This window comes from Tenrec ecaudatus, chromosome 4 (assembly GCF_050624435.1).
Source record: "Tenrec ecaudatus isolate mTenEca1 chromosome 4, mTenEca1.hap1, whole genome shotgun sequence".
NCBI classification, from domain to species: domain Eukaryota; kingdom Metazoa; phylum Chordata; class Mammalia; order Afrosoricida; family Tenrecidae; genus Tenrec; species Tenrec ecaudatus.
This window is the reverse complement of record NC_134533.1, coordinates 24,789,266-24,802,500: the sequence shown is the minus strand read 5'-3', so window position 1 is coordinate 24,802,500 and position 13,235 is coordinate 24,789,266. Positions and strand designations below refer to the sequence as shown.

General features: G+C 53.6%; 1 protein-coding gene across 18 annotated transcripts in view; it reads right to left on the bottom strand.

Annotated features, from left to right (window-relative positions):
- The window catches only part of PHF21A (PHD finger protein 21A), a 204,878-nt gene that overhangs the window by 1,953 nt on the left and 189,690 nt on the right, over positions 1-13,235 (bottom strand). For all 18 annotated transcript variants that reach the window (XM_075545830.1, XM_075545829.1, XM_075545816.1 and 15 more), the window contains 7 exons: positions 11,918-11,969; positions 11,108-11,187; positions 10,626-10,686; positions 8,051-8,214; positions 2,687-2,842; positions 1,480-1,555; positions 1,043-1,146 (listed from right to left, as the gene is read on the bottom strand). In XM_075545830.1, coding sequence (XP_075401945.1) covers positions 1,043-1,146; positions 1,480-1,555; positions 2,687-2,842; positions 8,051-8,214; positions 10,626-10,686; positions 11,108-11,187; positions 11,918-11,969 — 693 coding nt within the window. The remainder of the gene's footprint in view (positions 1-1,042; positions 1,147-1,479; positions 1,556-2,686; positions 2,843-8,050; positions 8,215-10,625; positions 10,687-11,107; positions 11,188-11,917; positions 11,970-13,235) is intronic.

The window sequence follows — 13,235 nt, the reverse complement described above, 5'->3', positions numbered from 1 at the left end:
TCCCCCAGATGGACCACAGACAAGGAACTAGTGAAGGGGTTCATGGGCGGCCCTCTGAGCTCATCTGCTCCATGAGAATGTAGCAGCAGGCCGGTGCTGCTCAGGGACCACGGGGTCAGCCCAAGCCTGAAGGACTGCAGCCTACAGAGCCCTCATGCTTTGGCCTTGTCCTGGCACCTCCCACATCTGCCGGCTTCTGCCTTACACAGAGAGAGATGCTACACCTACAAGCCAGGGAGCAGGTGAGTGGACAGCTACCCTCAAGTCCAGAGCACCCCACTCCCTGGTGCCTGTGAGAGTGGAGGCTGCCTCATTCCAACAAGGGTGGCTGCTCCCTAGGAGAAAGCTCACTTCTATGAGGAAGAGCCCGTGGGTGCTTGCTACCAATTCAACCCTCTAGCACCTGGGCAAGCGGGCTGGGAAATGGTGGTCGTCTCTAGACAGCCCTTTTCTCCTCGGATGGTCAGGGAAACCGGGGAAAAGGTGGGGTGGGCCAGGTGGATGGACCTGCTCGGAAGCAGGTGAGGGGGCTGCTGTATCTGCCGAGCATCAGGTGCGGCTCTATGCTCCTCCCGGGCCCTATGGGAAACACCCAGGGTGGCGGCTAAAGGGGACTGAAATAAGGACCGCTGAGACTGAAACTGCTGTCTCAGGAGTAGAACCAGAGGGTGTCTGAGAGCTTGGACCGTATACACACATACCAACCTGTCCCCTGCCCGAGGGGCGAACTCTAACCAGAAAGCAAACGCAGCGTCTGCCCACCCAAGCGTGATGCTGAAGGATCCCTGTCAGGCTGGGAGTGACATACATGTCCTGTGGAGTCAAGAGCACTACAGAGCAGTGATGCAGGAGGACTCCAGGGGGCGAGAGAAGGGCCCTCCAGGAGCGTCTCAAAGGTGTGTGATCTTTCAGAAACAGACAGCCTGGCCTTGCTTCTGAGGCACTTTGGGGCTAGCTGTCTGCGGTACACTTGCCTGGAAAGCGCTACCAGCACGCATCTCCTCGACTGTGTGTCCACTACTGAAGGCCTGAGGGCACTTACACTTATGGAGCTGCTGAGCTGTTTCACCTTCTGCTCCAGTTGTTCTCGTTCTTGTTTTAAATCTGAACTCCATTTAAGTAACTTCTGTTTCTCTTCTTCTTTCGCTGAAAAGAGCAGGCAGTTGTTAGCAGTAAATCGGGTGGAAGGGCCACTGTGCTTAGACTGCTTACCCAAGGTCTCCCCGAAAACTCCCGAGTCCCCCAGGCGGCGAGCAGGGCCTCCCACCCTTTCTCTAGGGATCGGTCTGCTAAGGGAACTCTCGGGGTGGGGTGGGGGGTGCTGGCTCTGCGTGTCCAACCCCCCCACCCCAAAGAGGTGTGGGAGCTGACCACTTCACTCTCTAAGCAGCAGCTCACTTTGAAACTCCATTTGAAAACCAAACACGGCTTTCCCTCCGTGGGAGGCTTACACAGACGGGAGCATGGGCGATTCTTTACCTGCTTTGTAGGCGATATAGGAATGAACAATTGCTAGAGTCCCAGGCCATGGAATTGCTTCTTCCTTCTTCAGCATCTGAAAAGATTTAGAGCGTGACCTTGACAAGGGGGTATGGCCCTCCTCCCCTGTGTACACAGCCGTCAACTCTGTCTTCGGCTAATGGCAGACAGACGGAAGGACTTAACGGCAGTCACGGTGCAGAACCCCGATCTATCGTTTCTGGGCTACAAAGCACTCGGTGTCAGCCTGGGCGGAGGAAGCTCTAAGCAGCAAGAGCCAAGCCACTTGAGCACGGGCTTACAAGAGGCTGGGGCTTGTCTGAGCCCCCACAGGTGCCACATGACCCCAGCCCCTCCCAACAGCCTGAGCCACCAGCCAGCATGACAGCAGCCACTGGCCTTTCACCAGGACCCTGCCGTGGGCTGCCTGCCTCAGCCGTAGCTTTCTACGCTCCTCAAAGTCAGCCCGACCAAGGAAGTTCATAGCTTCAATACAAATGTATCACCTAGATGGTGACTAGACAAGGAACAGAGGTCACAAAGAAGCAGCCGAAAGAGACCTAGGCCCGTCTCTCCTGGCCACAGAGAAAGCATCAAGCTGGGATTCCAAGGGGGCCAGCCAGCAAGCATCCTTTCCAGTCAGGATTCCTCAGGGGTGAGCGAGATTCCAGAGCTCACCAAGTGACTGGGCTAACTGTAACAGCTTCCCTATTTCCTAAAAGCGTATGACAACAGTTTGTGACAGCCACTTGAAGACCTATATGGACGGCTGGGAAGAGCCAGGAGGAGGGAGCACGCCAGACCGTTCATGCTGGAAATACCCAGCCAGCAATGACGCCCAGAGAGGAGAAACTGCTGTTGTGTAAATTAAACAGCCCTTCACACCTTTCCGTAGAAATCCCATTCCCAACTTAACGAGTTCCAAGACTACATATTCGGCTTGGACGGTTTTTCAGAAAATGAGGTCCTATGGGCTCTTCAGGGTCAAGAGAAGAAAAGTCATTTCAAGCAAAGAGCAAGCGGGGGGCGGGGGCTCTCTGTGCACCTGCACCCGGAGCCCCAGTCTCGTGCCCTCAGGAGCGAGTGCTGTGAGATGCTGGGCCGGGGAGAGGGCAGGCGCAGCTGCGGAGCGAGGAGCCTCGCGCGCCTGATGTGGCCTGACAGTGCTATCTTCCCATCAGCCCTTCCCACTGCCTGACCACAGTACCTGGTCCTGACACCTGGGGCAGATCCACATGCCCTTGGGGATCGTTTTCAGAGGAGGGTCTAAGCAGTCCAGGTGATACACACGGGAGCACGTGTCACACATCAGCAACTGGCCACTCTTCCTGCACACGCTGCAGAAGTCCTCATGGATGTCACCCTATGGGATGCAGGAGAGAGGTGAGAGAAGAGGCAGCGTTTCCTCGCCGACATCGGGAAGCATGCGTGTGCCGTGGGGCAGCTGGCGGCCAGGGCACGGGCGCAGCACCACCAGCCCCGGCTCCCTGAAGGGGCAGCGCTCCAAAAGGGAAAGCAGACTCACAGGGGAAAGCAGCTCCACGGGCAGAGCCCAGTGTTCACTGCATTGTTGTTGAGTTCAACTCACAAACCTGAGGGCAAAGAGCCTTAAAACTCCACTCATCCAAGCATTTCCCAGGCCGTCTGAACGATCCTCATTACTTATCCCTTTGGAGGGGAGGGGGATTTAGAAGGAGAGGGAGAGCAACAGATGAGAGATGGAGCGGAAGTTCAGGTCTGGGAAGATTAAGTCAGGAGCAAATTGCACTTGTATGAGCTCTCCAACGTGAAGAATCCAAGAAGCCAAACACAGCTGACCACGTCCTCTTAAAACCAGTGTCTGACATTTGCTGTCCAACAGATCGTCTGTTATGAGCTCATTCCTCCTGTGACACACTCCAGCAGAACCAGACCCAGTGCCCTTGGCCCGGTTCTACCCCAGGTAAAGGAGCGGGGGCTCTGGGCACAGAAGATCCCGCCAGGAAGAAGTGGACGGGTGTACAATTTGGAGAGGAGGACACAGACGAAAGGAGCCCCTGGAGAGGCCTCGCCCTGCAAGTCACCTCCAGCCTGCTCGCTGACCAGAATGCCTGCTGCTGTGGCCGGGGGGCGCAGGGTGCCAGATGTGCCAGCGCTGGCTGCCAGGTCTACTCCGCCACCTGCGGCGGGCCCTTTCCCACAGTGTCGTTGTGAGTTTCCTCCAGAAAGCCCAGCACACTCACTACACAGGAAGCCGAGAGAGAGAGAGAGAGAGAGAGCAAGGTCATTCGGCTCAGGCTCCTACCACCACTGCCACTCAGAAAAGCCACGGCAGTTCCATGAGCCTATCGGGTCTCTCTCAAAGAAGGGCAACTTTCTCTGTAAGTCTCGAGGTGGTCTGGCCACCCGGAAGGCGGGATGGACCGACTCCTTCATAAGGAAATGTCATTTCTGGCAGGAAGACAGACGGTGCGTGCGGAGAGGATTACAGGGGAACTCAGCCTCACAATTTAACTTCTCGGCACTGACAGGGGTGCCTAGTTTCACTCCGATCAACTGCCTTTCCCCTTCCATTCTCACAATCGTCTGAGGGGCATGCTTCCCTGGGGGAGGCCAGCCCTCCTTGAAGGGGCCGTGCTGGACTCGTGTAGCCTAAAAACACTTTCTACATGGCGTGGTGGGCATCAGACACTGTGATGTGAGCCGTGGGGACCCATCAGGGAGGACGTAAGCTGGACGTCCTATCCAGACGATGTGTTTGGGCCACTGGAGTTTTGCTCCGTTTCCCAGGGCTCCAGGTTAAAGAAAACATCAAAACGCTACAGGCAGGGAGGCGAAAGCAACGAAGGTTCAAGAATTCCTTTTCTGAAGGAGAGAAAGCATCCTCTTCTGTTTATATATCCAAAAGCAGTTCTCAATTTAATCGGTGTTGGAACCCCTTTACAATCTAGGAGTATCAGCCTACAACCCCACCACTGTGTTGACCCCGACTCATAGTGACGCTGCACAGGCTTTCCGAGGCTGTCAATGGACAAGACCATCTTTCTCTCGGGGAGCAGCTGGTGTGGGGTTTGAACCACTGAACTTGTGGCGAGCAGTCCAACGCTTTACCCGGCAGTGCCCTGAAAAACTTCTGCTTAGGTGCACCTGAGCTCTCACGATCTACTTTCCATTAATGTGTAACTTTTTGCTTCAAAATAACTATGGATTCCCAGGAAGTTACCAAAAAAGGTGCATCAGAAACGCAAAACCAAGAACACAGAAGTGCACACTCTGTTAGCTGACGGTGGAGCCAGCCTCACAGGTAATGCGGTGTCTGGGAGCCTCCCTGGACGACTCCCGAGACAGTGAGAGGGAAAGCAGCAGGTGGCAGGTTCGGGGTACTATGAAGTCAGTGCTGATTGCATGGGCCTCCTGGGAGCCGCAAGGATCCCTCGCTCCAAACCACACTTTGAGAAGTGCAGCCCTCAGGAACGCAACAGGCCTGGACAGTCCATCCGTGTGGACATGGCTCTGGGCCCCAAGTGAGCTGAGCGTGCCACAGAGGCGGCGCACCAAGTGATCAGTGTGAGTGGGAAGGTGAAAGAGACTGGTCCACGGTGGCCTGCCAGGCACCCAGGTCATACATTTCCTGGACTCGCCCTCACCATCATCAACTGCAATGTCAGCATTTGCTTTAAAAAAAAAAAAAAGTTCTAACGAAGTCAACATGTCTTCTCCTCTCTTAAGAATGATGTCAGTGGCCACAAGGTCCATCCTGAGGATGAGGGTCCGGCTATCTCTTTTATTACCAACTCCTATCAGATGATTATTGATCCCCAGGAAACACCTGCCTTGCCAGGGTGACTGGTCAATGAGCATTGCCGGCCATGCTCCCCAGCAGTAGACATAGAGCTCTGGGCGCGGACTTTAATCACTGCCCCCGCGGGGAGGGGGGAAAGCAGAAGTCGGTGATTTTGTGAAAAGGAAGACAGAGTGACAGAAAGAGACCCATTCCAGCGGGCTCAGAAGAGCTTTCTTTCACAAACGACTCGCCCTTTGGGAGGCTGGACTGAAGTTTTCAGTTTGTGGGTTGCTCTGAGACCACACTCTGAGCTTGGTGTCTGAACGAAAACCACGCGCCCCCAGACAAAGGGAATGGGGAAACGACGTGTCCAGGCGCCGACCAGCACAGCAGCACCTGGCTCCTGCGCCCGGAGAGCCCGACCACGTTCTGAGATGGCAGTGCTGCAGCTGAGGCGGTCTTTGGTGCCAGCCAACAAGGCATCGTGTTTGGCTTCAAATGTCTACACGTTATTCTTTTGCTCTTGGGAGAGGGGAAGGCCACTAGTAAGTTCTGAGAACTCCTAAGTCTAGGGTACCCTTGACCTGGAGTTGGTCAAAGACAAGCGACGGGCCTCCCAAAAGGAAACAGGATGGGGCATATGCAAATGGAAGCTCCTGGTTTCCCCTCCTCGCCCCTCACTCATCATCGTCCCCACCCAGTGAAAGGGCAGCTCCATCATGTCATTCTCCAGGCCAGCCACACTGCAGTGACCTCTTTTCCTCAAACCCACGACCCAGTGCTACTGGCTGCTCTTCAAAACACACGCAGGTTCCATCCCTTTCCTCCGCCGTCGCTACTGCTCTCAGGCCCAGCCATGAGCAGATCGCCTTGCCAGGCTGATGCCAACAGCCCCCTACCGGTTTCCCTATGCCCCCTCAGCCTCGGCTCCAAACTTCATACGCAGTGAGCCCTGTAACCCAAGCTGCTTTTGAAACACCTTAACAGAACACGTGCACAACTATGGAAGGATGCTAAAAGGCCAGGCAGCAATCTGTTGGAGTCGCGGTGGTGGTGGAGGATGCTCATACCGTCTCAGAGCCATCTCCACCAGGGGACAATGCGCGCCTTTCCAAGACGAGAATGCTGATGGAGACCGTCACGTGAGGCAAGTTCACAGGGCTCCAGCTACACCAGGTGTCTGTCATGCTGAACTGAGGTGCCCATGAACAAGTACTTAGTGCGCCAGCGAAAATGCATCCCTTTTCAAGGACTCAAATCTGGTCTTGAGGAAACAACTACACGATCCAAGCAGAACAACTGGTCTACAGGAAATGCCAATGCCACGAGATACAAAGAAAAGCCGAGAGCGTTTAGGGTTAAAGGAGATCAAGGTGATAACATCACCACAATAGATATCAAGCAGGATCTTGGGTTGGATCCTGGGGTGGGGGGACGAGTGCCACGCAGGCCATTACTGGGACAACTGGAAAAATCGGAATGTAGACTGGACATTGTACAATAATATCTCAATCCTACTGGACATACATTCGCTAAGAGCTTTGATTGTCTATGAGGCTGTCCTGTAGGAGAGACAAGAAACTACCCGTATGCTCTGGGGCTACCTGTGAGATTCATGATGTTCAGAACTCACCGTCAGCTACTTCAGAAAAAGTGTGTGTGTGTGTGTGTGTGTGTGTGTGTGTGAAAATGCTGAGCACTGGTGCATTCAGGTGAAATATGCTCATCCTTGCACTGCTACTACAACTTTTCTGTACGTTTGAAATTTTCTAAAATGAAAAACTAAAGCAGAAAAAAAAAATCACTCCTTTACTCAGAACCTTGCCGTCTCCCTTTTGCTTCCAGGTGAGAATGCCACAGTCCCTGCAGATGGGACCTGTCCCACCCCTGCGTGCTCGCCTGCTCTACCCTTGCAGCACACCTAGACACTTGCACCTCTGGGCTCCTGCACGGCTGTGCCTGCTGCCCGCAACTCCTCTCCCTCAGCCAGTCCTGTGGATCGCTCCTTCACTCCCTAGCTGAGCCTCTCCACCACTCTCCGTAAACCAGCCGCCTCCTGCCACAACTCCCCACGCCCCACGGTTTCACTTGTCTTCGCTGCACTCACCACGACTTGATGTACTACAGACTCTGCTCATTATCTGCTTCTTCCCTATGGAGGCCGAGCTCCAGGAGGGCACGGGGGTGGGGGGCTGGCTTCGCCCCCTGCAGTGTCCCCCTGCAGCCGAATCATGCTCAAGTACTTGTTGAGTAAATGGCTGAAGGGAAGGCTGCTCACCGCTTCATAAACACTCATCTGAAGGCTAAGGGAGCCAGCTCACACTCCTCAGGTTTCTGGATGAAGGACTACTGAGTAGGGTGTGACACTGTTCCAAGAACCTGTTTCTGACCAACTCTGCTCAATAAAGTAACTTTAAAGAAGGCAAAAAACCACCTACTTCTTGAATTCTGCACACAACAGGAAACTTGCTCACCGTGCCCACTCTCAAATATTAAGGACAGGTCTTGCACACCCCCCACTCCACCAGCAGACTGCCCCACCATCTCAGCCCCCTGTCTGCGAACAAACGGAATTCACAGCAGCTCCAACTGTGCTCTGAAAACGCAGACAAAGCTTCCTGGCATCGCATCTAGCATGCCTCGGGGACCTGGGAGGACCCTGGACCCTGAAAAACGCTGTTTTCCATGCCATAGGGAAGCTCCTGTGGGTAGGCGCAGTGGTGTGAGGTGGGAAGGAGACAGAGCTGGTCACGGTTTTCCCCGTTCGGGCTCTCAAAGAGAACGAGCGACTTTCCCCAAGTTACTTACGTCTGTGGAGGTGGGGCTGGGCAGGGACACAGGCTGGACAGGTGCAGGGAAAGTGAATGTGGTCTCTGTCTTTTCATTTTCAGGGGAGTCAGGATGACTGGATGGGGGGGATGTTGGGGTAAGGGCTCCAAACCCCAGCACTGCATTGTATTTTGGAGGACGACCTATATACCAAGAGAGGGGAACAAAAGGGGAGGGAGGGGAAGAAAGGGGGAACATGACCTTACATACCTTTGACCAGTGCTCCTCATTGGCTAGCATGGAAAGGAAGTGAGGTAGCGGACAGAAAGTTAGTACAACAGTCTCCAGGCGAGGACAAGCAGCAGCAATTTAAATGTCATTAGAAGCAGCTGGTTCAAAAGAGGCGAGGATTAGAGAGTTGACTGGGTGAAAGGAGGTGCCTGGGCCCGATGGGGGGAAGTTCCAGGCCTACCCTGATTTGGGATTTCTAGGGAGAAGACCAGTAACATCATAGGCCAATGGAGAGAGTCAACGCCTGGATTCCAACTGATTCTGTTAGAAATAAAATTTTATTTCCCATTCTCCAAGCTTTCTGCCTAACCATTCTGTACAGCTGCATTAGTGATTCTCAGCCCGCATTAAGGGGTGCCTGGGACCCCTCCTTTCTGTTCTTCCCTGGCTGCATTCTCGTCACTTCCCTGCACACACACACACACACACACACACACACAGGCAAAACTCAAGGTGGCTCCTCTTGGCCTCGCTGGCCGAGGGCAGAGCCAGTGCAGGCATGCTGTGCTCCTGGTGGATACTAGCAGCTGAACAGATGCTTGGGGCTGGCTCTGCCCTTGATGCCCCTGTCAGCTGGTTGAACTTGAACGTGATCTTTCCACTCAGCACTCTAAACGTCCTGGCCAATGATCTAAGAACTGGGCTGTTCCTGAGTCAGGAAGGCCACCCACATCAGCCATGCTGAGAACGGGGAGACCTGGTTTAAGCAAGAGCATCCTGACCCAAACTGCAAGACTTTTATAAATGCGCCCTCTGGCAGGCAGCTGAATCGGAGATGCCTCTAAAACACCTCAGTCGGGTCCTTCGCTCACAGCTGTTAAGCTGTGAATGGTCAAATAAACGTGCCCGACATATCAATGAGGGGAAGGGGAGGGAGGAGATTTAATACTGCTTCCGAGCACAGGCCGTGGCACGGAGAACCAGGACTCTACAGTCACACACAAGAGGCATACATCTGCCAGACTCTACCGCAACATCACTAACTGCTCTAACTGGCAGGATCCACCACACACAGCCAGGCTGGTCTGTCTCTTCTGGGGAATTTCTCCAGCTAGAAGGGGAGGCAGAGATGAATGCTCTGCTACACAGGGAAGGCTCATCCCAGAATGTGGATGCAGGTCCGCCGCCTCTGATCTTGGCAGAAGAGGTCGAGGTCTCTCTGGCCCATTTAGCCCCTGTTCTCTCGTGGGACACTGCCCACCTGCAGGCCTCTGGCTGGGGGCTCCTTTCCAAGAAACGTATCAGAGGTCACGAAAAGTTGCCACAACCAAAGCAATAAAAAAATGACACTGTATTCCAGAGATCAGAGTGAAGCAAGGACTCAGGGATTCCCAACGGAATGTTTTCAGTGACCATTAGAATGGGTCACCAAGGGAGGGTCTGGGGTCTTTTTGTGGGTGACAGTGGCAGCTGTACTGACACAGTCCCGTGTGCAGGCACACAAAGGGTGTCCGTGACCTCTGAGACAGCGTGTGCACACGCACACATTAGTATGCTGCTGCTCTCACTCTGCAGCCTCTGTAGCCTGGAACTGTGATTCAGGGACACATTATCCTGCGGAGAGGGGACCTTGGGATGTATTACTGACATCAAAGAGCAATTCCGGCAGCTTGTTTATGAGCGCGAACCCTGAGCTATTAAGACCTATTTAGACCTGTACTGAGAGAGAGAGAGAGAGAGAGAGATAGAGAGAGCGAGCTGCTGCTGTTTTTCTGCCCTAAGAGTGAGGTGGAACGTGCCCCTCTCTGGGGTGTGGCTGGGGTGGGGGGGCTCTGAAAGAGGAGAACAGGGCTCTGGAGAAATCTCTGTCTTGGGAGCCCATCTCCTCTCGCTAGTCTAACTCTCGGTGCGCGGGTGACCGCTCCCCTTCCTGGAAGTCTGCTGCTCCCAGAACTTTAGGCGCTGGCCTCCGCTGGCAGCGAGCAGGGTGACTTAGCCACTGTGAGGAATACTTGGGCAACAGCAGGGCTGTGCTCTGCTTAAAGATGCTAAAATGCTCCTTCTACGTGGTGTTCCCTCCACTGTGCTCTTCATGGGTGGCTTGGTGGGCTCGGGCAGCAACGCTGCATCCAGCCATCCCCCAGTCAGCTCTGCCAGGACCCCAGGGAGGCCAGCGTTGATTCCGCAGGCAGGGTTCGAATAAGAAACCAAACTCTTGTGGTTGGCCCCCTCCTCAGAGAACAACAACTCAACTATTTTCAAGGGACACGGGAGTTAGACGGGCCCAAGGACAAGGAGAGGAGAGAGGGGGAGGGAAGACAACAAGGCGAGCAGGAGCAAGAGCAAGGGAGAGGGAGAGGGAGAGGCTCAGAAAGGCGCTCACCTCTCTTCCGGGTCCCAGGATGCATTGTGCTGTTCAGGTATGTGACCGCACTCTTCTTACGCTTAGAGGAGAGGAGGGAAAGGTGAGCGGGGGAAGAGCACTGTTCCTACTCATTCTGGACAAGCGCAAGCGCAAGCACAGCGTGCATGCATGCCAACATGCCAACTAGTTAGTGCTAGCCACCCGACATCCCCACGCGGTTCCCAGAGAACGCCCAGAGAGACCCAGCTCTGCCTCAGGTGACAGCTCTGGTCAAGCCGGGACGAGTCCATTTCTAAAGGTAGGTTTGTAAAGGACATAAAAAACAAAACACACAGACAAACAAACCCCGGAGAAAGCTGTGAATAAAAATCAAATGAGCAAAGCTATGAGCCAGGGAAAAGCCTACTTCTTCACAAAGGGGGCCTGTCACAAAGGGGTTCTGCTCGGAAGCAGCACTGAACAAAGCAGAACCGGGGCAGGGACGGGACGGCCGGGAGTACCTCTGGCTCAAAGACTGCTCCACTGTATACGGGATTGGCGGTTGTTCTTCTTTTTCGCTCTTGCCTCTTGCTTTGGATTTCTTGGGAAAGGAAAAGGGCTGGATTAGAAATGAGGTGTGGAGAGCCCAAAACACTGAACTGCATTGTTTCCTCGGCTGATTTTCGCACGGGGTGGGGGCGCACTGCTGCTTCACAGCATCCCCCATGGGTGAGGCAGAGGCATAAGCCCTGCTGGGAACAGGCACGCATGACCTGCTATGCTTTGGGCCACGCTGCCCACGGTGGGGCTCTCTGGGACCGAGTGTGCAAATAAGTTGTCCTGGTTTGTTTCTGGGTCCCTGTACACTCGGGGTGCCTGCGCTTCATCCGGGGACCAGGCTGAGCAGCTACAGCCCACCGTTCTCGAGCTAAATAAGCAGGGCAGGTCCAGCTTTGGAAGGGTTCTCAAGACTCTCAGAGCCTGGAGTGATGGGAAGATACACACAAGGGCTTGTCATGAGCAGGGGCAGTTGCCACTTTGTGCTGTCAGGAAAAACACCAGTCCCATGATGGGACGAGAAGTGACCAAACAGGAGCAGTAGGATGGGTTGGTTGCCCAGGGCAGCAGTGTGGACGATGACGGGAAAGGGAGGGTGTGGACATTAGACAGGGGGAAAGCCAGGTTTCCTCTAGGGAACTCGAAATCCACACTGGTTGACTCATCCTCTATTTGTGCTCCCGTTTTCTATGCCAGGAATGCGAGCAAACAGCACTTTCCATGACACTGCTCTGGGCCCGAGGCAAGGCCACACACGAGTCCTCTTCCCTTACCTTCTAGATGGTCATGTGTTACCAGGCCCAGGGATACCATGAAGGCCAGTTTCTGTGGGGGAGAAACAAAAGAAGGCACTTTAGTTTGGGGTACCACAAAGCCACGTGCATGCAGTTCTACTTTTGGGGACAGCCAGCCCAACAGGTGGGTTGCCCAAGAGGCTGGGTGACTGCTCCACTGTGGAGCTGGTGGCTTTGGAGCCTCTCTGGAGACTCACTGGTCCCACAGGAACCCCCATCTTCTACTCTCTCAATGAGGGGACTCAGCCTCCCGAGGGACAACGGGCTTTTTTTTTCTCTAAGAGGGAGGAGGGTCTGCTGCTGCTGCTGTGTGTTCTGAGAGCCTGCTCCGTAACAGGCTCCGTGTCCCGAGTACGTCACGTGTCACAATGGGGGCAGGCCTTGTCACATCCTTACTCCCACTGATTAGACAACACCCACGCAAAGCTAAACATTTTGGGGAATGGCAGCAGGTGATTCTGCTTATGAATGTTTCCATTTTCAATTAAATTTGCATCTAGATTAAGCCTCCAATGAATTCCCTCGATAGTCAAGGGACGTGAACAGCCTTATTATCAGATAGCATTGTGAAGTCGAGTACGGGATCTCCCTTTGACCCGTTTAAAAGTTGTTTCCGAAAGTGTAGGTGAAATTACACATTAAGCCTCTGGTGAATCCCCTCTGACCACAGACCAGGGATCCAAATAGCCTTGTTATCATGCAGAGTAAACTAGATAGTGATTATTGAGGATGTCGTTATGTAAAAATTTAACACCTTATCATTTGATCCCCCTTTTGATCAATTTTAAATTTGTTCTGGTTTCCAATATTTTCTACTCTCTTTCAGAATGAAGTTTTTCTATCTTACCTGTGTTACTGTGTGCATGTGTTTCTGTGTGAAATCCAGGGTAGGTAAAACTAGAGAGGGTAACTGGAATAATAGTTCCTTGGGGGGATGGCAAAGGAGGTTTAGAGGGTGGGGGAAAGGTGAGCTAATTAACAATGAGTACAAGAAAAATGTTCTAAAACTGATGGTGGTAGTGATTGTACAACTTCGGACTGCATGTGGGTACTGTGACAGTCGTGCTGTTTTAACAACGTGCGTCTTGGCATCGTGGGGCTCTTTCCTTGCAGAGGCCCACTCTTCGGGCTCCATTCGAAGCTGGGTGGATTAGAATAGTACAGCCCCAAACGGAAGGCTGGCTGCTTCCAAGCTGGAGAGAGAAGCGGATTGATTGCTGGTTTGCTTTTGGGCTGTGGTTTTTAAATGTGCAAATAATACAGCATCAAATTCTTTCTCTGATGAATAAAGAGTGAC